This window comes from Heterodontus francisci, chromosome 6 (assembly GCF_036365525.1).
Source record: "Heterodontus francisci isolate sHetFra1 chromosome 6, sHetFra1.hap1, whole genome shotgun sequence".
NCBI lineage: Eukaryota > Metazoa > Chordata > Chondrichthyes > Heterodontiformes > Heterodontidae > Heterodontus > Heterodontus francisci.
Genome location: NC_090376.1, coordinates 25,798,925 through 25,825,035, shown reverse-complemented (window position 1 = coordinate 25,825,035; position 26,111 = coordinate 25,798,925). Strand labels below are relative to the sequence as shown.

The window sequence follows — 26,111 nt, the reverse complement described above, 5'->3', positions numbered from 1 at the left end:
GTTCATAAGTCACCATAACGGATAGGATGCATCCGAAGATACTGTGAAGTAAGGGTGGAAATTGCAGAGGCACTGGCCATAATCTTCCAGGTCTTCTTAGATACAGGGGTGGAAAATTGCAAATATCACACCCTTGTTCAAAAAAGGGTGTAAGGATAAACCCAGCAACTATAGGCCAGTCAGTTTAACCTCAATGGTGGGAAAGCTTTTAGAAACGATAATCCAGGACAAAATTAACAGTCACTTAGACAAATGTGGATTAATTAAAGAAAGTTAGCATTTGTTAAAAACAAATAGTCTTCAAAAAAATTGATTTTTTTCGTGAGGGAACAGAGAGGGTTGATGTGTACATAGATTTCCAAAAGGCATTTGATAAAGTACCACGTAATAGGCTTGCCAGTAAAGTTTAAGCCTATGGAATAAAATGGATTGTGGCAGCATGGATATGAAGTTGACTGAGTGACAGGAAACAGAGTAGTGGTGAACGGTTATTTTTTGGACTGGAAGAAGGTATACAGTGAGGTTCCCCAGGGATCAGTACTAGGACCACTGCTTCACTTGATATATATTAATGATGTAGACTTCGGTGTACAGGGTACAATTTCAAAATTTTCAGATGGTACAAAACTTGGAAGTGTTGTGAGGAGGATGGTGATCAACTTCAAGAGGACATAGTCAGGCTGGTGGAATAAGCAGGCACATGGCAGATGAAATTTAATGCAGAGACATGTGAAGTGATATATTTTGGTAGGGAGAATGAGGAGAAATTATATAAAATAAAGGGTGCAATTTTAATGGGAGTGCAGGAACAGAGAGACCTGGTGGTAATATGTGCACAAATCGTTGAAGGCGGCAGGGCAGGCTGAGAAAGTGGTTAAAAAAGCATACAGGATTCTGGGCTTTAGAATAAAGGCATAGAATACAAAATAAAAACAAGAAATGCTGGAAATACTCAGCAGGTCTGGCAGCATCTGTGGAGAGAGAAACAGAGTTAATGTTTCAGGTCAGTGACCCTTCTTCAGAACAGTTCTGAAGAAGGGACACTGACCTGAAACGTTAACTCTGCTTCTCTCTCCACAGATGCTGCCAGACCTGCTGAGTATTTCCAGCATTTCTTGTTTTTATTTCATCCAACATCCGCAATATTTTACTTTTATTTTATTATCATAGAATACAAAAGCAAGCAAGATATGATGAACTTTTACAAAACACTGTTTTGCCCTCAACTGGAGTATTGTGTCCAATTAGGAAGGATGTGAAGGCATTAAAGAAGGTGCAGAAAAGATTTACGAGAATGGTTCCAGGGATGAGGAACTTCAGTTACTTGGATAGATTGGGGAAGCTGGGATTGCTCTCCTTCGAGAAGAGAAGGTTGAGAGGATTTTGATAGAGGTGTTCAAAATCATGAGGGGTCTAGACAGAATAGATAGGGAGAAACTGTCTCATTGGTGGAAGGGTCGAGAACCAGAGGACTCAGATTTAAGGTGAATGGCAAAAGAAGCAACAGTGACAGGAGGAAAAACATTTTTATGCAGCGAGTGGTTAGGATCTGGAATGCACTGCCTGAAAGTGTGCTGGAGGCAGATTCAATCGTGTCTTTCAAAAGGGAATTGGATAACACCTGAAGAGAAAAAGTTTGCAGGGCTATGGGGAAATGATGGGGCAGTCGGACTAGCTGAGTTGCTCTTGCATAGAGCAACTGAAAGGCCTCCTTCTGTGCTGTAATTATTCTATGATTTTATGATTCTATACTGAGGAAATGCACCATTCAAAATTTAGTTCATTATTAAGTGACAAAACCCTAAAGGATAAATTTCTCGCTTCGGTGATCCTGGTGCAGAGCATTCCTGGGAGTGCATGTCGGGAATATTGGATGAGGTAGCTAGCCTACGTGTTAAGCAACCCACCCAATATTCCAATCATTTTAATTTAATGGACAAATGAGTAGAGAAAGCAAGCCTATCAATTCTTAAAATAAGCATCATTTTGAATGAAACAAAGAAACAAAGAAAATTACAGCACAGGAACAGGCCCTTCGGCCCTCCAAGCCTGCGCCGATCCAGATCCTCTATCTAAACATGTCGCCTATTTTCTGAGGGTCTGCTTCAGGTTAACAAATCCACTCATCCAATTGTTTCAGCCACTATGTTACCCTCAGCATTTCGAAAAATATTATCTTTACTCCTTAACCAAGTCTTATGGGAGGATCCCGCTGTTTATCTCGGTTAATCCAATCTGTGAGTTTACAGGCTGAAGATCATGGTGCAGTGCAGTTATGGGTTTAGGCCTGCAACTTCAAAGGTCAGGATCAAGAGAACAGATCTGGGATCCTCCCAGATAAATGGAGAGATGCATCAGGTATATATTTTAACGCCTGGGAATAATAGTTAAGCGTCTCTGATTAACAAATCCACTGTATGGACATAGAGCAGCAGTTTCCTTCGAAGGATGGTAAAATGATAAACAATTAATAGCTTTGGTAATGATTGTGTTGGTATGCTAAAAGAGCAGGTTTATGTAACCTTATACGAACTGAGCTGAATCTGAATATATTCTGTTAATGAAATTGCTATTGTTTTAACACCTAGTCATACTCAGCTGACGTATAAACTCAGAAAATTTTATTTCCTTTTTCTTTGTTACTTTTTAATGAGGCAGCATTTTAACCAGCACACACACAAATCTGTGTAACTGTAATCCAGGGCTGTGGCAGAATGTTGCTGACAGTCAAATTAATCCTTTGAGAGACTGAAGGCTTTTCTAGTGTTTGCGAAAGGAGACCAGTTAATTTTTTTTTCAATTATTACTTTCACAAACTAGAGCGCTAAGTGTTACTGACCTCATCAGAGCAAAATTTAGGATTTGAATTTAAATGTGATCATACTTTAAGGGATTGAGGGGGATGAAATTATGAACATAGGAACGTAGGAAGAGGAGTAGGCCATTTAGCCCTTTGAACCTGTTCCACCGTTCAATGAGATAATGGCTAATTTGTGACCGCACTCCATGTTAGTGTCATCTGCAAATTTGGTTTTGCGGCTTTCTATCCCATCATCTAAGTCGTTAATAAATATGGTGAATAGTTGAGGCCCTAACACGTCGGCCAATTAGAGCACCTGCCCATTTGCCAGACTCTCTGTTTCCTGCTGCTCAGACAATTTCCTAACCAGGTCAATAATTTTCCTTCAAGTCCATGAGCTTCAACTTTAGCTGACAGTCGCTCATGAGGAACTTTATCAAATGCCTTCTGGAAGTCCATATAAATAACATCCACAGACACTCCCCTCCCACTACTTTAGTCACATGTTCAAAAAGGTCAATCAGATTAGTCAGGCATGACCTACCCTTTACAAATCCATGCTGGCTCTCTGATCAGCTGAAAATTTTCAAGGTGCTCAGTTGCCCTATTTTTCATTATAGACTTCAGCACTTTCCTGACAACAGATGGGAACCATCTGGTCCTGGGGATTTGTCACTCTTTAGTGCCCTTATTTTCTTAATTACTCTTATTTTTCTTGTATTAATTTTGAAGGGTCCCTATCCATCATTCAATATTAGCTTCCTTCTGGTGTCTGGAATACTGATCTCTTCCTCTACTGTAAATACTGAAGCAAACTAATTATTTAGCACGTCTACCATTTCTTTGTTTTCATTTATATCAGTGTTATCAGTTTTCAAGGGGCTGACCACCTTTTTCCTAATATAACTGTAAAAAAATTTTGTGTTGATATTGCTATCCCTTTCTTTTCATACTCCTTTGTGTAGATCTTACCGTCTGTTTTGCCACTGTTTATTGTTTTTTTTGTATCTTTCCCATTTGCCAGGATCTGTGCCTTTTTTTGGCATTTTTGTATCCTTTTTCTTTTATGTTGATCTTACTTCTTCAGTTGTCCATGACTCTCCTTTTGGCAAGTAGAGCTCTTGCCCCTAAAAGGCAGGGCCTATTTGGGTTTTGAACCCAGGACCTCTCAGATTTCCCCTGTGAAATTCCCAAAGCAAGAACCATACCTCTGGTCCAAGGAACCACTGAAACTTGTCTTGGGAAGTAGGGCAAAAATGGGTGATTGTGAATCAACGACCTGTTTTACATCCTGCCTGATTTCTCTTTTCAATTAACTTCAGTGGGAAGTGTGGAATGGCTGCCAATTCACCATCGCCTTACAAATTTAGGAACTGAAAAGAGCCATATGAGGGTTAAAGTTATTTGCAAATTGAATGGTATTTATAGATAACTTCTGGCTGCTTTTCATAGTGCTATTTTCAAGGCTTCTGCGGATCTGTTGAAAAGTAGTTGTCTGGATTTAATGTTTGTCCTTCAGTTTGCTTCTTCATGAAGTGGTTGGACACTGTTCTGAATCATTGTTTTGCTCACATAGTGGATTCCTACTTTCATTGGGCCTTCTCGCAGGCACTGAGGGAGACCTGGAGAGTACATCACTCTAAGTTTTCAGTCAGTATTGTCTGTTTGAGTGTGTAACTTTTAAAAATGTAAAGCTACTTCCTGGATAAATATCATTGTTCGTTCTTGTTGCTCGGTCAGTATTCTAGAATTCCTCATCTAACAGCAATTGTGGGAATACTATCAAATTGTGAGCTGCAGCAATTCAAAAAGTCGTTTTTCCCCATCCCCCCCCCAACCCACCACCAGCATCTCAAGGCAAATAGGGATGGATAATGAAGGTGGCCCAGCCACTGTTGTCTGTATCAAAAGAACTAATTTTTAAAAAATTATAATGCAGAGGCATTTGCTCCTGGGGTTTTTAATGAATTTTCATCAGCAGCAAAAATAAAAGGGCCCCATTATTCTGCTTTGTGGCATTGGGGAGCATCTCCAATGGGGTAGGACTTGGCTGTGCCTCAAAGACCCTGACTAATCATCCAGCCTTGGGTACTTTCCATATTATGGAGGGACTCCCTAGATGCCACCTGTCAGTGCCTCCAGGTTTGGAGTGGAGTTTTCCTGCAGCAGGAATTAAAGGATCACCTCAGTGCAGAAGTGCTAGCAGTCTTTGGTAAAACTGACAAGTTTCCCCTGGCTCCTTGGGCCTGTGCCATCTATTGCTCTGTGAGCAATTGCACTGCCTTTGTCACCGTGATTGATTGAAATGTTCCCCAGTTCGTCACTGTAGGAACATTGGACACCAAGGACTAATGGGCTTTTTTGTGCCCAGCATTAAAAAGACAGAAGTTTCAGGAATTATGTCTGACAATATATTTCTCCAATTTGTCTTTTCTCAAAATACACCCAAATGTAAGGGAGCAGGTATTTTGTATACCAGAACCAGGCAGTGAGAAATAAAGGGGAGCACAGAAAATAATGGAGTGATGTGCCTAAGTGTGTCCCCTTACCAGATTAGCCTTATCCTACCCCCACCCTGTTCCCATTCTGCCCCATAACAAGTTTGGAACTAGCAAAGAGAGTCATCTAATCACCCCTCCAACTAATAATGGCTGATCAGAAAATGTCCGAGGCTTTAAAAGAAGTGGTGCTGGATTCTATAGAGGCCTCGACGTCTGGATCTGTGGTGGGGGGGCGGGGGGCGCCTGAAGATGGCCCTGGATGAGGCCCGCCATGGATCTTGATGCCAGCACGGCCTGGCCCTGTATTGCTGGTGGTGGCAAGACCTTGTGGAAGCCCCTGCCCACCGCTCGGCGACGGGACCGCAATTTAAATATTTAAATAAATTAAAATACTGGCATTAATTACCCTCCCGTCGCCTCCTGAAGTCATACCGTGACCTTCACCCCAGCAGCCGGCACAGCGTGACTTCGGATTCCCATCTGGGGAAACGAGGCGCAACACTGATGGGGAGGGGCAAGGAGTATAAGTTTCTCAGTGCGGTGGGGGTGGGGGGGAAGACGGGGTCAAATTAATGTCATTGGTGTAGGGGATGGTGGGAAGGGTTATAGTTTATAGTTTGTGCAGTTGTGGGGGGGGGGGTGGACGTCAGATGGTAAAGGTAAGTGTTTTGAGGGGGATAGAGCACATAGTTAATTGTTATGGGGGGGTGGGAGAGGGGCAAAAGAGAGGTATTTATTTTTTTAAAATGCCATTTAACTTTAAATATTTTAATTTGCCGGTAGGGCTGACAGCTCTTTAAAAATGGTGTTGGCACCGGCACACAGGCAGCTGACGCCATTGCCGGGGACGGACAGCCTGCCCCCTCCACGTGATTGTGGGGGGCGGGGGGGTGATGGCATGCCCCAGCTATTTAAATGAGCCACCGCGCTTGGACTCGTGGCGGCTCTTTTGGCGTGTGGCCCGCCCCCCCCCCCCCCCCCCACCCCCCCAACCCCCCAATCCCCGATTTTGGGGGCAGGCCATTCTCCTCCAAAAAATACAATCTTGTGTACGAGCTTTTGCATGGAAATTGAACTAATTCCCAAAGACTGTTTTAGCAAATCAGCAAAACTTAGTGATTGAGTCTCAGTGTACAGTTATTTCTAGCCTTGATAAATACATTATAATTTGATCAGCATATACTATAACGCTTTGGGTGTGATGCTGTGAAGTTCTAATCTCAAGACATGCTTGTTAATGATACAACTCTTCCCCTCTGGAAGCATTTACATGTGAAAGAGGTCAGGAAATCCAGTAATTTCATACTGTACCTAGGTACTAAGTGGGGATGTTGCACATTGAATGTGTCTCAGATACCATTGCAAATCAGTACTTCTAGAACATATCAGGAAAGCCATTAGCTCCAGCAGCAGAGCATGAATTGGTTCTTTGGGCCTGATTTCTGCCCGATCTCGGCTGACAATATTGATTCAAACTCAGTTGGTCACTGTGTTGAATTTCACTTGCTATTGTCTGATTGTGGAGCACCTTGTGGTAGTGGAGCCCTCCACCTGAGGGTGGGGAGAGAAGAGGGAAAGGTAGCTGGGCCAGTCCTGGTTGTACAGGTATATTATCCAGTGACCAGATTAAATTTGCTGGGCTGAATGGCCTTTTTGTTCTTAATGTTTCTTATGTAATCACCTGAATGCAAGATGGCATTGGCTTCTCAAACCAACCCACCATTTCGGGTGAAGCAGAAAGCAAGTAATATTAGTGTCACAAAAACTTGACATGTTGAATGATGATTTTTTTTTAATCCACCGGCTGGAAACCGGAATTTAAAAGAAACAGATAAAAGGTGATTCTGCTAGCAGCTAAGATGGCCACCCCAATTTGCATCACAATACTCCACATTCCAAAGCAGTGAGGTGGAGACGAATTGTCTGCACAATTGTTACCAAAACATTAAGGCCATCCCTTGGTCATTAAAATGGTGGAGATGAACCACTCAAGCCTAATCATTTGAACAATGGGACCCTGGTTGAGAGAAGGGAATTCCTAGACATGGACTGATTAAGTTGCAAGTGGGAATACACACTAGTAACCATCATGTTGAATCACTGAGTGATGGTCATGTGACAAGCCCACCATTTGTGCTTAAGCTGGTGTTTTGTCTGCAGACAAGCAGCTAGAGACTGACAAGAGAAAAACCAAGTGAGGTCCCTCCTACCTCTCTCTCTCCCTCTCCCCAATCCACCTTACAAACTTCAAACCCTGCCTGCTGGCTGTAACCACCTAGGCCTATCACTGCTACAGACAGAGACCCTGTGAAGGAAATCATCCACATCATTGTCTCCAGGAGACCCACTGAATCAGCCATCCACATCTTCAAACCAGAAGCCTCAGGACCACTGAATTCAGCCTGAAGCCAGCTGAGTCACCAACCTCCACAGATTGTATACCCTTTTTTATTTTGCTGGACTCTAATTCAATCAATCTATCCTGCCCCACTCTGTAACCTGTGTGCGTGCGTGTGTGTGTGTGTGAACCTCAAGAGTGCATGTGTGTATGCGTGAAAGTTGGAGCATAGTTTATTATTTTACTTAGATCAATTTAAGTACAATAAAGCCAGTGCGGACAATACGGGCTGAATGGCCTCCTTCTGTGCCGTCATTTTTCTATGGTTCTAACCTCTTTGTTAAATTCAAGAAAACCTGTCCAGTTGATTCTTTTTATGATCATAGCATGTAAATAGTTAAACACTCATAGAATTGGCAAGTATATCTACTTAAAAAAGGAAATAAACCTGTTGTGGTCAAACAAGGAGAGGGAAAAGAGGGGAGCCCTTCGACCCCTCCTCACTTGATTTTAACATTAGTCAGAGAATAATAGGAAAGTACTGTAGCAAAGAGAATAAGAAATGAATACCTCTGGAGTTCTCCAAAAATCTATCCTTAGCCCCCTCCTGTTTCTCATCTACATGCTGCCTCTCAGTGATATCATCCAAAGACATATCAGGTTCCAATTGTAGATTGATGGCACCCAACTCCACCTCACCACCAATTTTCTTGACCCCTCCACTGCCTCTGTGTTGTTCGGCTGCTTGTCTAACATCCAATCCTGAATGAGCCACAATTTCCTCCAGTTCAATATTAGGCAGACCAAAGCCATTATCTTCATCTCCTGCCACAGATTCCTTTCCCTTGCCCCTTCTTGGCCATAGGCTGAACCAGACTGTTCACAACCTCAGCATCCTGTTCTCCCCGAGTTGAGCCTCCGACTCCATATCCTCTCCATCATGAAGACCACCTACTTCCACCCCCATAACGTCACCCATCTCTGCCTCTGCCTCAGCCCATGAGTCACTGAAACCTTCATCCATACATCTGTTACCTCCAGACTTGACTATTCCAGTGCTCTTCAGGCCATCCTCCAATCTTCCATTCTCCATAAACTTGAGCTAATCCAATGCTCTGTTAAATTAAAAAAATAAATTTCTGGTCTCTTCTGCCACTGTGTCTTTTTTTCTTCAGTGTTGTAAAACTATTATACTTCCAAATAAAACTTCTGGAAGCATTGCTGCAAAGTGGCCCTCTATATTGTCCTTTCACTGTCTGCAGAGATTTGTCAAATTTGTTCTACTTTCCTCATTTCCTTACTGTAAACCTATCAAAGGTGACCTGTCTTGTGCAAGTAAATCTTTAAAATAAAAATAGAAAATAATGGAATTACACAAGGTGAATTTTTGCCTGAAGAGGGAAAGGTAGATCGAAATCTGTAACAATAAGTGATTGACCGAGCATTTTCAGTTTTAATTTCCATTTTCAAGATTTGTGACATTTCTGTTTATCTCCCTTAGTCTTGGGTAACATTAGCTAATTGTTTCGATTTACCAGATGAAAAAAAGATGTTTGTGTGCAGAATTGCTAGTTGGCATATTTTAGTCATATCCTTCCATAATAACTAATTAGTGCTTTGGTCATTTAGTAATTATCTGCATTGGAACAAATCGCACTCAAACTAGGGTTATTGTCTAAATTACTTTCTACATTTATAGTGGAACTGTTAAGTGTGAAACTTAAGTGATATTTACATGTATAGTTTGCCCATTTAAGTGGCTAAATGAAAACAAATGTGATTCATTTGCATTATTTAACAAGCAAACTACAATCCTTATATTTTATTATTGGGAAAAATTTAGAAAATTCCCTTCACAAACAAGTGGTGCCCACTTTACAGACATTTCCCCCTCCATCCTTCATAGGCACAATTAGTTTGACCACTTCTCTAATCAGCTGTTATGTGAAATAGCCCATGTCGTGGCTCAGTTGATAGCACTGTCACTTCTAAGTCACAAGGTTGTGGGTTCATAGTCCCATTCCAAACTTGAGTATATAATTTAGGCTGACAGTTCAGTGCAGTACTGAGGGAGTACAGCACTGATGGAAGTACTGTCATTCGGATGAGATGTTAAACTGAGGCACTGTCTTCCCTGTTAGATGAATGTAAAAAAATTCCTTGATACTATTTCAAAGAGGACGAGGGGAGCTCTTGTAAGAATATAAGAAATAGGAGCATGAGTAGGCTATTTGGCCCTTCGAGCCCTCTCCGCCATTCAATACGATCATAGCTGATCTTCGACTTCAACTCCACCTTCCTGCACTATCCCCATATCCTTTGGTTCCCTTAGTATCCAAACATCAATTGTCTTTGTCTTGAATATACTTAACAACAACTGAGAATTCTCCAAAGATTCACAACCCTGAAGTGAAGAAATTTCTCCTTATTTCAGTTCTAAATGGCCAACCTCTTATACTGAGATTGACCCCTTAGATCTTGACTCTCCAACCCAGCGAAACAGCCTCCCAGCATCTACCCTGTCAAGACCCATAAGAATTTTATATGTTTCAATGAGATGACTTTGCATCCATCTAACTCTAGGGACTATACAGCTAGTCTGCTCAATCTCTGTTAATAGGACAATCCCCTCATTCCAGGGGCCCTGGCTAATATTTATCTCTCATCCAACATCACTAAAATAGATTGGTCATTATCTCATTCCTTTGTGCAAATTGGTTGCTGCATTCCCTATATAGGGTGAACACATGTGCAAGAAATGTCTCCAGCTGCAGCTACTCGAAATCCACGTTTCAGATCTGGAGCGGCGGCTGGAGACACTATGGAGCATCCACGAATCTGAGATCTTCATGGATAACACATACAGGGAGGTGGTCACACCACAGGTAAAGACTAATCAGGCGGAAAGGGAATGGGTGACTGTCAGGCAGAGTAGAAGAACTAGGTAGGTAGTGCAGGAGTCCCCTATCTAAAGACTTTCTGCTTTGGATACTGTTGGGAGTGGGGGGGGGGGGGATATCTTCTCAAGGTAATGCAGCAAGAGCCAAGTCAGTGGCACCACAGGTAGCTCAGCTGCACAAGAGGGGAGGAAAAGGAGTGGGAGAGCTATTGTGATGGGGGATACTATCGTAAGGGGTACAGATGGGCGTTTCTGTGGCCGTAAACATGACTCCAGGATGGTATGTTGCCTCCCTGGTGCTAGGGTCAAGGATGTCATGGAGCGGCTGCAGGACACTCTGAAGGGGGAGGGTGAACAGTCAGAGGTCGTGGTACACATTTGTACCAACGACATAAGTAGAAAGAGGGATGAGGTCCTGCAACAAGAATTTAGGGAGCTAGGTAGCAGATTAAAAAGCAGGACCTCAAAGGTTGTAATCTCTGGATTACTTCCGGTGCCATGTGCTAGTGAGTATAGGAAAGGAGATAGAGCAGATGAATGCGTGGCTGAGGAGATGGTGCAGGAGGGAGGGCTTTAGTTTCCTGGATCACTGGGTCTGTTTCTGGCGAAGGTGGGACCTGTACAAGTTGGACAGGTTGCACCTGAACCGGTATGGCACCAACATCCTTGCTGGGAAGTTTGCTAGTGCTGTTAGGGAGGGTTAAAACTAATTTGGCAGGGGGGTGGGATACAGAGTGGAGGTACAGTGAGGGGTGATACACAGTCAAATATAGAAGAGAAACTGAGTCAGTCTGGAAGGCAGAGCAAATATAGACCTGTTAAGGTACAAGTGAATAATTCAAGGCTGGATTGCATTTATTTTAACGCAAGGAATTTTGCTAGTAAGGCAGATGAATTGAGGGCATTGATTAACATGTGGGAATATATGATTGCTATCACATGGTTGAGGGAAGGGCAGACTGGCAGCTCAATATTCCAGGATATAGAATCTTCAGGCGTGACAGGGGAGGGGGTAAAAGAGGAGGTGGCATTGCACTGTTGATCAAGGAGTCAATTACTGCAGGAAGGAGGGATGATATCTTAGAAGGTTCCTCAAATGAGGCCATATGGGTAGAATTAAAAACAAAAAGGGGGCAATCACTTGGCTGGGAGTGTACTACAGGACTCAAAACAGTCAGGGAGAGATAGAGGAGCAGATATGTAGGAAAATCTCAGAGATGTAAAAATAATAGGGTAATAATAGTAGGGGATTTCAACTTCCCCAATATCAACTGGGATAGTCTTAGTGCAAAAGGCTTAAAGGGTGCGGAATTCTTAAAGTGCATACAAGAGAGCTTTTTGAGTCAACACGTAGAAAGTCCTACAAGAGAAGGGGCAGTACTGGACCTAACCCTAGGGAATGAAGCTGGACAAGTGGTAGAACTGTCAGTGGGGGAGCATTTCGGGGATAGTGACCATAACTCTCTAAGATTTAAGGTAGTTATGGAAAAAGACAAAGCTGGACTGGAAATAAAGGTACTGAATTAGGGGAAGGCCGATTTCAATATGATAAAACAGGATCTGGCCAAAGTAGACTGGGAGCAGCTACTGTAGGGAAGTCTACATCAGACCAGTGGGAGTCATTCAAAAGGGAAATAGTGAGAGTTCAGGGCCATTAAAGTGAAGGGTAGGACCAACAAGTCCAGGGAACCTGGATGTCAAGGGATGTAGTGGATTGGATAAGGGAAAAAAAAGGAAGCTTATGGCAGATTCAGAGTGCTGAAAACAGCGGAGGCCCGAGAGGAGTATAGAAAGTGTGGGGGGGTACTTAAAAAGTAATTAGGAGAGCGAAGAGGGGACGTGAAAAAACACTGGCAGGCAAGATAAGGTAAAATCCCAAGGCGTTTTATAAGTATATTAAGGGCAAGAGGATAACCAGGGAAAAAGTAGGGCTCATTAAGGACCAAAGTGGCAATCTGTGTGTGGAGCCAGAGGACATAGGTGAGGTTTTAAATGATTACTTTTCATCTGTGTTCACTATGGAGAAGGAAGATGTAGGTGTAGAGATCAAGGAGGGGGATTGTGATATACTTGAACACATTAGCATTGAAAGGGAGGAGGAATTAGCTGCTTGAGCGGGCTTAAAAGTGGAATAATCCCCAGGCCTAGATGAGATGTATCCCAGGCTGTTATGTGAGGCAAGGGAGGAGATAGCAGGGGCTCTGACACAAATTGTCAAATCCTGTCTGGCCACAGGAGAGGTACGAGAGGACTGGAGGACAGTGAATGTGGTATCATTATTCAAGAAGGGTAGCAGGGATAAACCAGGTAATTACAGGCTGGTGTGTCTAAAAGCAGTGGTAGGGAAACTATTGGAAAAAATTCTGAGGGACAGGATTAATCTCCACTTGGAGAGGCAGGGATTAATCAGGGATAGTCAGCATGGCTTTGTCAACGGGAGATCATATCTAACAAACTTGATTGAATTTTTCGAGGAGGTGACTAGATGTGTAGATGAGGGTAAAGCAGTTGCTGTAGTCTACGTGGACTTCAGTAAGGCTTTTGATAAGATCCCGCATGGGAGATTGGTTAAGAAAGTAAGAGCCCATGGGATCCAGGGCAATTTGGCAAATTGGATCCAAAATTGGCTTAGTGGCAGGAGGCAGAGGGTGGTGGTTGAGAGTTGTTTTTGCGAGTGGAAGCCTGTGACCAGTGGTGTACCGCAGGGATTGGTGCTGGGACCCTTGCTGTTTGTAGTGTACATTAATGATTTAGACATGAATATAGGAGGTATGATCAGTAAGTTCGCAGATGACACAAAAATTGGTGGTGTCATAAATAGTGAGGAGGAAAGCCTTCGATTACAAGACGATATAGATGGGCTGGTAAGATGGGCAGAGCAGTGGCAAATGCAATTTAATCCCGAGAAGTGTGAGGTAATGCATTTTAGGAGGTCTGACAAGGCAAGGGAATATACAATGGATGGTAGGACCCTAGGAAGTACAGAGGTCAGAGGGACCTTGGTGTACTTGTCCATAGATCGCAGAATGCAGCAGCACAGGTAGATAAGGTGGTTAGGAAGGGATATGGGATACTTGCCTTTATTAGCCAAGGCATAGAATAAACGAGCAGAGAGGTTATGTTGGATCTGTATAAAACACTAGTTAGGCCACAGCTGGACTACTGTGTACAGTTCTGGTCACCACACTATAGGAAGGATGTGATTGCACTGGAGAGGGTGCAGACGAGATTCACCAGGATTTTGCCTGGGCTGGAGCATTTCAGCTATGAAGAGAGACTGGAAAGGCTAGGGTTGTTTAATTAGAGTAGAGAAGGCTGAGGGGGGACCTGATTGAAGTTTACAAAATTGAGGGGCATTGATAGGTTAGATAGGAAGAAACTTTTTCCCTTAGTGGAGGGGTCAATAACCAGGGGGCATAGATTTAAGGTAAAGGGCAGGAGATTTAGAGGGGATTTGAGGAAAAGTTTTTTCACCCAGAGGGTGATTGGAATCTGGAACGCACTGCCTGAAGGGGTGGTAGAGGCAGGAACCCTCACAACATTTAAGAAGTATTTAGATAAGCACTTGAAGCGCCATAGCATATAAGGCTACGGGCCAAATACTGGAAAATGGGATTAGAATAGTTAGGTGCCTGATAGCCAGCACAGACATGATGGGCCGAAGGGCCTGTTTCTGTGCTGTATAACTCTATGACTCTATATTACAACAGTGACTGCACTTCAAAAGTGCTTCATTGGCTGTAAAGTGCTTTGAGATGATCTGAGGTCATAATAGGTGCTATAGAAATGCAAGTCTTTCTTTCTTTATGATGGCAGGATTTACCTCTTGAGGGGAGAGAAAAGTTGTGAAAACTTGCTCTAAGGCAGATGGGGGGAAATTTTCCCCTTCACCACTTGGTCTTTTCTGGCAGCGCAGTCTGCCCACTTTTTGTAGAGCACACTCTATTTTCTTCCTGTTAGTGGGGAAATTTGAAAAAATATTGTAAATAACACTGGGTCAAAACATAACCAGGAAATGCTGGAAATACATATCAGATCAATCAGCACCCGAGAGAGAAAAGACAAGTCAAGGTTTCGGTTGTGACTATTGTGAGCCCAGCGTCACGTTGGTCTGCTTATCCTATTCAGATGTTGACAGACCTGCACTTCTAACGCGGTTCCATTTTTCTTTTATTTGTAATTGTGCTGCAGATTTTATTTTCGCTCCAAACTAAAGGCTTAGGTTGAAGCCTTGAATCCCACTGGGTTGTACAGTTCATATTGATAAATGTTAGGAATGTAATTTCTGCACATAATTACATTTTTTTTTCTTCCCATTAGCTATGATACATAACAAATGTTTAGACTTAAAAAAAAAGTAAATCAGAATCTATTTATCTCACCCCACTGCAGTTGTCGACCTCAAGCAGCTTCCTTAGCTTGTGAAATGAGAGATATGATGCTACTTCAAGGCTCCATTAAAGCTAATCCATGACAACAGGAGCTGTGCTTGCTCTGGGATGTGGTAGTGCAAAATGAAAGTCCACAAATTAACTTGGAAGTTCTCAGTCATTTCTAACACATTGAAATAAAAATATGTTTCTAAATCTGTATAAGACTATACAGTAGCGAGTATAAGGGCAACTATTTGAGCCACACAGTTAAGGCATCGGTGGTAATGATTGCATGTCTGCTTTGATGGCTAGTCATGGTACCTAATCGGACAAGTTAAAGGCTTTGGTCTTCTCGAGTTAAAGGGAGAAAGCAACATTGAAGGAGACTGAGTAGAATCAAAAGAAAAAATTGCAAATGACGGAAATCTGAAATAAAAAGAGAAAGTGGTGTTTTGAATATCTGCTGGAGATTTGAGAGTTGTAAAGATAAGCTCATTCCAACATGCCAATTATTAGACCAAACATTTTATTATCACTCCAGATGATTCCTGTTGATCTTTTCAGAGACCTTAAACTAATGAAATGTCGTCCAGATGGACTGTGTTCTTGTTAAATAAGTGACTTTTTTAATCACTGAAGCAAATGAGTATCACAGCCATAAACTGTCCATTTCTGCAAAAACCTCTCTCTCTCTCTCTCTCTCTCTCTCTCTCTCCAGCCAACTACTGATTTGCAAAAGCTTGTCAAAGGTGTTGGAACTTTGAAATGCATTATATTCTAGACTAGATTAGATTTTTTTTAGATTAGATTAGAGATACAGCACTGAAACAGGCCCTTCGGCCCACCGAGTCTGTGCCGACCATCAACCACCCATTTATACTAATCCTACACTAATCCCATATTCCTACCAAACATCCCCACCTGTCCCTATATTTCCCTACCACCTACCTATACTAGTGACAATTTATAATGGCCAATTTACCTATCAACCTGCAAGTCTTTTTGGCTTGTGGGAGGAAACCGGCGCACCCGGAGAAAACCCACGCAGACACAGGGAGAACTTGCAAACTCCACACAGGCAGTACCCGGAATCGAACCCGGGTCCCTGGAGCTGTGAGGCTGCGGTGCTAACCACTGCGCCACTGTGCCGCCCTCAACTAGGTGAGTTGTAGCACGAGAGGGAAAGTTTTGATGAGCTTGACTCCACCTTATACCCTCATGAGAGTCATTGCAATACTGGGTTGTATTTAAACCCAGACCCCAGAGGTTCTGATTCTTGTCTTATGAAATAGGTCATGAAAAAATCGCTGAATGCATTTGTCGTCCAGTATGGACTTCATGCATGTAGCAGCATGTTGTGTTTCCACAACATAGCAACAGTGTAATGACAATGCAATTTATGTTGGGTTTTAATGAACTTGCAAGGCATACAAACTGTGCCAGAAACTTTTCACCCTTCCACTGCCTTTCTTCAGTTTATGTGGAATCACTGTTTATTAACAGTTTGTTTTGGTTCACCTGTAACCTCCAACTTAGCAATCTTAGGACATCAGGCATACCATTTGAGGTGTTGACCAGCTTGGTTCTTTGCTGCCTATGTTAAACAAAAAAATTGAGATGCAGAGAGGTACATGAGATTGGGTGAGTGGCAGTTGCTTGGACATTTGAACATTTGCAAATATTTTTCACTGTGGTTCAGTTACCACCATGTGAGGACATGACTCGAGAGATTGCTGAAGCATGGTATTTAATTTGCATGAATGATCAAAACAGCTAATGTGTAAGTAATTAGATTTTTTATGTGTATCTATATGTTTGTGCAGGAAGCAAATTCCTACATATATAGTTATTTTGAATTTAAAAATGTTTTACCTCAGTTGATCCATTTCAGCTGTAAACAATTAAACTGATTAAGTTTGTTCATGCTTTTTGATACAGTGTAACTTTCTCAAAGAAATGTTTAAAATATCAAGTTTGTGATATTTTCATGAAGTTTGGAGACATTTGTGCAGTGCAAGTTCAAGTATTTGGTTTTAGAAACAGCAGTTATGGGTTGAGTTTATGTCTCTAGGTGGGTGAGCCAGTCATTTGCAAGGTCAAATTGAGCCTAATCTGGGTGAGGAGCTGGGTTTGGCTCAGAGGTAAAACCTGAGCCAAACCAAATGGTTTCCTAGTCAAGGCTGTTAGAGATTAGTGTCATTCGTACCTTCCCTGTTCAAACTATTTAAGGAAACTGTTCTAATCTGCACTTCTATCTATTTAGATTTCTTCTCATGGTCCCATTATTTTGAATGTCATCTTTCTACACTTAATCATATTTTGTGATCTATTTCACATATTTAATCTTTCTATCCTTTATTATTTGCTTTTCTTCTTTTAAAAAAAAGTTCTTTTTATTTATTATTTTATGTTCCGTTTCACTCATTGAAATGTCAGACTAAAATCTCCGATGGGGACAAGGGTTCAAATCCCACCACGGCAGATGATGGAATTTGACTTCAATTCATAAATCTGGAATGTGAAAAAAAGTTAGTCTAGTGGTGATCATGAAACCATTGTCAATCGTTCTAAAAACCCATCTGGTTCACATGTCCTTTAGGGAAGGAAATCTGCCATCCTTACCTGGCCTGGTCTACATGTGACTCCAGACCCATGGCAATGTGGTTGAATCTTAATTGCCCTCTGAAATGTCCTAGAAAGTCACTCAGTTGTATCAAACTGCTACAAAGTCTAAGAGCAGGAATGAAACCAGTCAGACCACCCGGCATCAACCTAGGCACCGGAAATGACAACAGCAAACCCAACCCTGTCGACCCTGCAAAGTCCTCCTTACTAAGATCTGGGGGCTTGTGCCAAAATTGGGAGAGCTGTCCCACAGACTAGTCAAGCAACAGCCTGACATCGTCGTACTCGCGGAAACATACATTCCAATGTCCCAGCCACCACCATCATCCCTGTGTATGTCCTGTCCCACTGGCAGAACAGACCCACCAGAGTGGGGGCACAGTGGTATACAGCAGGGAGGGAGATGCCCTGGGATTCCTCAACATTGGCCCTGGACCCATGAAGTCTCATCGCATCAGGTCAAGCAGGGACAAGAAACCTCCTGCTGATTACAACCTACCGCGCCCCCCCCCCCCCACCTTTGGTTAATGAATCAATGCTTCTCCATGTTGAACACCAATTGGAAGAAGCGCTGAGGGTAGCAAGGGCACAAAATGTACTCGGTGGGAAACTTCAGTGTCCATCACCAAGAGTGGCTCGGTAGCACCACTACTGACCAAGCTGGCTGAGTCCTAAAGGACATAGCTGCTAGACTGGGTATGTGGCAGGTGGTGAGGGAACCAACAAGAGGGAAAAACCTATTTGACCTCGTCCTCACCAATCTATCTGTCACAGATGCATCAGTCCATGACAGTATTGGTAGGAGTGACCACCGCACAGTCTGTGTGGAGATGAACTCCCAGCTTCACATTGAGGATACCCTACATCGTGTTGTATGGCACTAACACAATGCTAAATGGGATAGATTTTGAACAGATCTGGCAATGCAAAACTGGGCATCCATGAGGCGCTGTGGACCATCAGCAGCAGCAGAATTGTATTCAACCACAATCTGTAAACTCGTAGCTGGCCTATCCCCCACTCAACCATTACCATCAAGCTAGGGGACCAAGCCTGGTTCAATGAAGAGTGCAGGAAGGCATGCCAGGAGCAGCATCAGGTACACCTCAAAATGAGGTGTCAACCTGGTGAAGATACAACACAGCACTACTTGCATGCCAAACAGCAGAAGCAGCATGCAATAGACAGAGCTAAGTGCTCCCATAACCAACGAATCAGATCTAAGCTCTGCAGTCCTGCCCCATCCAGTCGTGTGTGGTGGTGGACAATTAAACAACTAACAGAAGGAGGAGGAGGCTCCACAAACATCCCCATCCTCAACAATAGGGGAGCACAGCACATCAGTGCAAAAGATAAGGCTGAAGCATTTGCAGCCATCTTCAGCCAGAAGTGCTGAGTGGATGATCCATCTCAGCCTCCTCCTGAGGTCCCCAGCATCTCACATGCCAGTCTTCAGTAAATCCGATTCACTACACGTGATATCAAGGAACAGGTGAAGGCACTGGATACTGCAAAGGCTATGGGTCCTGATATCATTCCGACAATAGTTCTGAAAACTTGTGCTCCAGAACTAGATGCGCCCCTAGCCAAGCTGTTCCAGTACAGCTACAACACTAGCATCTACCCAGCAATGTGAAAAATTTCCTAGGTATGTCCTGTCCACAAAAAGCAGGACAAATCGAACGCAGCCAATTACTGCCCTATCAGTCTACTCTTGAACATCACCAAAGTGATGAAAGATGTCATCAACAGTGCTGTCAAGCACTTGCCCAGCAATAACCTGCTCACTGATGCTCAGTTTGGGTTCCGTCAGGGCCACTCAGCTCCTGGCCTCATTACAGCCTTTGTCCAAGCATGGACAAAAGAGTTGAACTCCAGAAGTGAGGTGAGAGTGACTGCCCTTGACATCAAGGCAGCATTTGAAAGAGTATGGCATCAAGAAGCCTAAGCAAAACTAGAGTCAATGAGAATAATGGGGAAAACTCTCCGCTGGTTGGAGTCATACCTAGCACAAAGGAAGATGGCTGTGGTTGTTGGAGGTCAATATCTCAGTCCCAGGGCATCACTGCAGGAGTTCCTCAGGGTAGTGTCCTAGGCCCAACCATCTTCAGCTGCTTCATCAATGACCTTCCCTCCATCATAAGGTCAGAAGTGAGGATGTTTGCTGATTGCACAATGTTCAGCACCATTCGCGACTCCTCAGATACTGAAGCAGCCCATGTCCATATGCAGAAAGCCTGGATAACATCCAGGCTTGGGCTCATAAGTGGCAAGTTACTATTTGCGCCACACGAGTGCTGGGCAATGACGAACTCAAACAAGAGAGAATCCAACCATCTTCCCTTGACATTCAATGGCATTACCCTTGCTGAATCCCCCACTATCAACATCCTGGGGGGTCACCATTGACCAGAAGCTGAACTGGACTAGCCACATAAATGCTGTGGCTACAAGAGCAGGTCAGAGACTATGAATTCTGCAGTGAGTAACTCACCTCCTGTTCCCCAATGCTTGTCCACCATCTACAAGACACAAGTCAGTGGTGTGATGGAATACTCTCCACTTGCCTGGATGGGTTCAGCTCCAGCACCATTCAAGAAGCTGGCACCATCCAGGACAAAGCAGCCCGCTTGATTGGCACTCCATCCATCACCTTCAACATTCACTCCCTTCACCACCACACAGTGGCAGCAGTGTGTACCATCTACAAGATGCACTGTAGCAACTTACCGAGACTCCTTTGACAGCACCTTCCAAACTTGTTGCCTCTACCACCTAGAAGGACAACTGCAGCAGATGCATGGGAACACCACCACCTGGAAGTTCCCCCCACCATCCTGACTTGGAACTATATCGCCGTTCCTTCACTGTCGCTGATCAAAATCCTGGAGCTCCCTTCCTAACAGCACTGTTGGTGTACCTACACTCCAAGGACTGCAGCGGTTCAAGAAGGCAGCTCACCACTACCTTCTCAAGGGCAATTATGGATGGCCAATAAATGCTGCCCTAGCCAGCGATGCCCACATTCCCTGAACAAATAAACAAAAATGTCTGTGCAGTTTAAGTAGCATCTCCGCTGTTTCCAGTCTCTGTTATATGACAGTAAAGACAACTGCAGGGTCATAAATAGTGCCAGGTGCCAGACATCTTACTGCACTGGCTGGTCTTACACCTATTTTAGTTATTTGCACCTCATGAGAATTCAATTTAAAATGTCAAATATTAACTCTGCCTCCTAATATTATAGTCCAACAGATTTCGATTCACCAATAATCTCCATCCTCCCTTCCAGCCCCAAGCAAACATGTCATGCATTCACAAGTAGAGCTCTAGCTACGGACCAAGTGCTGGGAAATGGAATTAGAATAGTTAGGTGCTTGATGGCTAGCATGGACGCAATGGGCCGAAGGGCCTGTTTCTGTGCTGTATAACTCTATGACTCTATTTTCTCATGGTGGAGACAATGTGAAGCTGGCAATATAACTGTAATCTGCTGACTTGATCATAACTTTCACCGGGCACTGTTATCAAACTGGTACCAGTATTGTAAGTGTTCTCTGACTTCAAACTTTTGACCATAAAGATGAGTCACTGAAAAGACCAAAGTAAAAATAAAGTCATTTTCTATTTATGGCACCAAATTCACTGAATCATTTGTTTTGGTTCCTTAAACATATATCAACAATTTTAGAAAACAATGAACATTTGGCTGCTCCCACAAGTGGAAAACGTTGGTCAATAAGGATAGCAGAGGGTGTCGACTTTTATTTTAAATACAATTCTTTAGTTGTTTGGTAGTACAGAGCTTGAGTATTGCTGAAAATAGAGACATGCTGTCGAAGCTTTTCATCTTGCACTCATCAGGACAATCTGCAAGAATAACCAATGTAAGGAAAAACAACAACTTATACTGTATGAGAAGAGAGTGCTGATTGGTTGGCAAGTGAACTCTGGTGAGGCGTTGCCATGGTTGCTGCACCAGTTTACGGTGACTAACAGTTAACTGCCAAGCTTTGTTTGAAATTTAAACCAGGCAACTTGACTCTGGTCAAGGCATTGCCCTGAGAAATGAATCAGCGAATGGCTGTCACTTATTTTGTTTAGCTGAAACAGGCACAATGTGTGTACATGTTCTTTCTGTCTGCAAAAAATGGTATACATTAGTATTCTTGCGGATTGTCCTGATGAGTGCAAGATGAAAAGCTTCAACAACATGTCTCTATTTTCAGCAATACTGTTCTTTAATTCTGTGTACCGACAGTAGCAGAAAAAAAATTGTAATTTTTATGCAGTCATCATCTTCCTCAAAGTGATGATTGTGAAGGATATTGGGCCCAATGGGGGTACTTTTCTGTGTAGTAACCTGGCAAAACGTATCACTCACTTGGACCATCCATTCCACCAGGTAACTGCCCAGCTAGAAAACTTGTCAGTCTTGTCTCAATTGGTCGTGCCCTCACCTCTGAGTCAGACAGTAGTAGATTTAATCCCATTCCAAGGATGTAATCTAGACTGACACTCCAGTGCAGTATTGAGGGATTGCTGCTGGAAAAGGCCCCATTTGCCTTCTCAACTGGACTTTAAAGATTCTATACCGACAAACTAATTAGGAGCAGAAGTAGGCCATTCGGCCCCTCTAGGCTGCTCCGACATTCTATAAGATCATGGCTGATCTGTTTGTGTCTCGAATTCCACACTCCAATCTACCCCCAATAACCTTTGATTCCCTTGCCTAACAAGAATCTATCAACCTCCTCAAAAATATTCAATGACGCTGCCTCCATCACCTTCTCGGGCAGAGAGTTCCAAAGTCACTCAACCCTCTGAGAAAAATTTCTCCTTATCTCTGTCCTTAAAGGGCGACCCCTAATTTTAAAACAGTGCCCCTAGTTCTGGACTCACCCACAAGAGGAAACATCCTCTCCACATCCCCCTAGTCAAGACTGTTCAGGATCTTATAAACTTCAGTTAAGTCTCCCCTCACTCTCTTAAACTCCATTGTAAACAAACCCAGTCTGTCCAACCTTTCCTCATAAGACAACCCGTTCAATCTAATAAACCTCCTCTGAACTGCCTCCAACCCATTTACATCCTTCCTTAAATAAGGAGACCAAAACTGCACACAGTATTTGAGATGTGGTCTCACCAATGCCCTGTATATCTGAAGCTTAACATCCTTACTTTTATTTTCAATTCCTCTCATAATAAAGCATAACATTCCATTAGCCTTCTTTATGACTCGCTGTACCTGCATACTAACTTTTTGTGACTCATGCACTAGAACACCTAGATCCCTCTGCACCTCGGAATTCTGTAGTCGTTCTTCGTTTAAGTAATACTCTACTTTTCTATTCTACCTGCCAATGTGAACAACATCACATTTTCCCACATTATATTCCATCTGCCAGATTCATGCCCACTCACTCAACCTATCTATATCGGTCTGCAAGCTCCTTATGTCCTCTTCACAACATACTTTCCTACCTATTCTTTGTGTCATCTGCAAATGTAGCTACCATGCCATTGCTCCCCTCATCTAAGTCATTGATATAAATTGTAAAAAGTTGAGGCCCCAGCATAGACCCCTACGGGACTCCACTCGTCTCATCCTGCCAATTAGAAAAGGACCCGTTTATACATACTCTGTTTTCTACCGGCCAGCCAATCTTCTATTTATGCTAATATGTTACCCCCTACACCATGAGTTCCTACTTTGCGCAATAACCATTTATGTGGCACCTTGTCAGATGCCTTCTGGAAATCCAAGTACCGTGCGTCAGTGGGCTCCCCTTTATCCACGGCGCATGTTACTCCTTCAAAGAATTTCAATAAATTGGTTTAACATGATTTTCCTTTGACAAAGCCATGCTGACTATTCCCAATTATCTTGAGTTTTTCTATGTGCCCAGCTATAGCCTCCTTAATGATCGAGACTAACACCTTCCCCACAACAGACGTCAAGCGAACTGGCCTATAGTTACCTGTTTTCCCTTACTGTATACCCTTTGCAGTATCCAGTGCCTTCAGTCGTTTCTTGATATCACGCGGAGTGAATCGAATTGGCTGAAATCTGGCATCTGTGATGCTGGGGACTTCAGGAGGAGGCCAAGTTGGATCATCCACTAGGCACTTCTGGCTGAAGATTGTTGCAAATGCTTTAGCCTTATCTTTCACACTGATGTGTTGGGCTCCGCCATCATTGAGGATGGGAATATTTGTGGAGCCACCTCCTCCAGTTCTGATGAAGGGTCACTGACCTGAAACGTTAACTATGCTTCTGTCTCCACAGATGCTGCCAGACCTGCTGAGTATTTCCAGCATTTCTTGTTTGTGTTTCAGATTTCTAGCATCTGCAGTATTTTGCTTTTATTCCTCCAATTAGTTGTTTAATTGTCCACCACCATTCACGATTGGATGTGGCAGGACTGCAGAGCTTAGATCTGATCCGTTGGTTATGGGTTTGCTTAGCTCTATCGCATGCTGCTTACACAGTTTGGCACACAAGTAGTCCTGTGTTGTAGCTTCACCGGGTTGACACCTCATTTTGAGGTATACCTGGTGCTGCTCCTCGCATGCCCTCCTGCACACTTCATTGAACTGGGCTTGGTCCCCTGGCTTGATGGTAATGGTAGAGTGGGGGATATGCCAGGCTATGAGGTTACAGATTGTGGTTGAATACAATTCTGCTGCTGCTGATGGCCCACAGTCCCTCATGGATGCCCAGTTTTGCATTGCTGGATCTGTTCAAAATCTATCCCATTTAGCAAGGTGGTAGTGCCACACAACATGATGGAGGGTATCCTCAATGTGAAGACGGGACTTCATCTCCACAAGGACTGTGCGATGGTCACTCCTACCAATACTGTCATAGACAGATGCATCTGCGGCAGGCAGATTGGTGAGGACGAGGTCAAGTGTGTTTTTCCCTCTTGCTGGTTCCGTCACCACCTGCCTCATACCCAGTCTAGCAACTATGTCCTTTATGACACGAACAGCTCGGTCAGTAATGGTGCTACCAAGCCACTCTTGGTGATGGATATTGAAGTCCCCCACCCAGAGTACGTTCTGTGCCCTTGCCACCCTCAGTGCTTCCTCCAAGTGGTGATCAACATGGAGGAGTACTGATTCATCAGCTGAGGGAGGGCGGTAGGTGGTAATCAGCAAGGGATTTCATTGCCCATGTTTGACTTGATGCCATGAGACTTCATGGGGTCCAGAGTCGATGTTGAGGGCTCCCAGGGCAACTCCCTCCCAACTGCATACCACTGTGCCTCCACCTCTGGTGGGTCTGTCCTGCCGGTGGGACAGGACATACCCGGGGATGGTGATGGCAGTGTCTGGGACATTGTCTCTCCCAACTTTGGCACAAGCCCCCAGCTGTTAGTAAGGAGGACTTTGCAGGGTCAACAGGGCTGGGTTTGCGGTTGTCATTTCCAGTGCCAGGTAGTCCGTCTGGTTTCATTCTGTTTTACTGACTTTGTAGCAGTTAGATACAACTGAATGGCTTGCTAGGCCATTTCAGAGGGCACTTAAGAGTCAATGACATTGCTGTGAGCCTGGAGTCACATGTAGGCCAGACCAGGTCAGGACAACAGATTTTTTTCCCTAAAGGACATAAGTGAACCAGATGGGTTTTTACAACAATCGACAATGGTTTCATGGCCATCATTAGACTGGCTTTTAATTCCAGATTTATTAATTAAACTCAAATTCCAACTACTGCTGTGGTAGGGGTCAAAGCCAGGGTCCCCTGAGAAATACCTTGGGTCTCTGGGCTACTAGTCCAGTGACAATACCACTACGCCACCGCCTCCTGTGATATTCAAGGTAAATGTTGAAACATGGTACATTGTTGTAGGGAGTGAGCTGTACAGAATGGCTGGGCTTATGACTCGCCAAAGGATTGGTAGTGTATTCGGGTGAGGCCATTGTATCTTAAAGGACATTTCTTAGTTTGGGATGTATTTGAACACTGGTGGAAGAGTTCTGCTGGTCACTCGGTGGACCAGTTTATATCTCATCTGTATTTCTAGTGGAACAGGAGATGTGTTCTTTTTGATTAAATAACTGTACGAAAAGAATGCTGACTTTGATGAGGTACCTGCGGGCCTCCAGTTTCCATGAAGCATATCGCATCTTCAGAAAAAGAAAAATAATGCGGGGAAGGTGAAAAATCTCCTTTAAAGACTAGAATGTGCTATAAAGATACTAAAATAATTGTGCTTATAAAATGCTTCATATGATCCTGAAACAATATGATTCAGAAAGATTAACAATCCTCTACGTGTTTCTTTTCCAGTGAGAACATCATCATGGCAACTGGTTTAACAGACAGCAAGATGCATGAAGCCGAAGGCCCCAGTGAAGATGGCTCAGGTAAATAGATTGGAACTGATGCACCTACAGCAGATGTTTAGTAATATTTAGGTTTATCCTTCATTTTCCATCACAAGAGATTTGAAGTGGTGAGGTGGTTGACGTATTTTTGTTGAGAACTGAGAACTAAAAAAAAATTAGACCAGTTTTTCCAGTTGGTGGTAAATGAACGGCACTCTGTTCATTATGCATACACGCC

The 26,111-nt window shown here is 43.4% G+C and overlaps 1 protein-coding gene across 10 annotated transcripts in view; it reads left to right on the top strand.

The window, feature by feature from the left end:
* The window catches only part of LOC137371193 (CRACD-like protein), a 250,581-nt gene that overhangs the window by 132,596 nt on the left and 91,874 nt on the right, over positions 1–26,111 (top strand). For 8 of the 10 annotated variants that reach the window (XM_068033333.1, XM_068033335.1, XM_068033334.1 and 5 more), the window contains one exon: positions 25,836–25,912. In XM_068033333.1, the coding sequence (XP_067889434.1) occupies positions 25,849–25,912 (64 nt within the window). In that variant the 5' untranslated portion in view covers positions 25,836–25,848. Of the gene's footprint in view, positions 1–25,829; positions 25,913–26,111 lie in introns of those variants that run through there. The other 2 variants (XM_068033339.1, XM_068033340.1) reach the window with 1 other exon arrangement.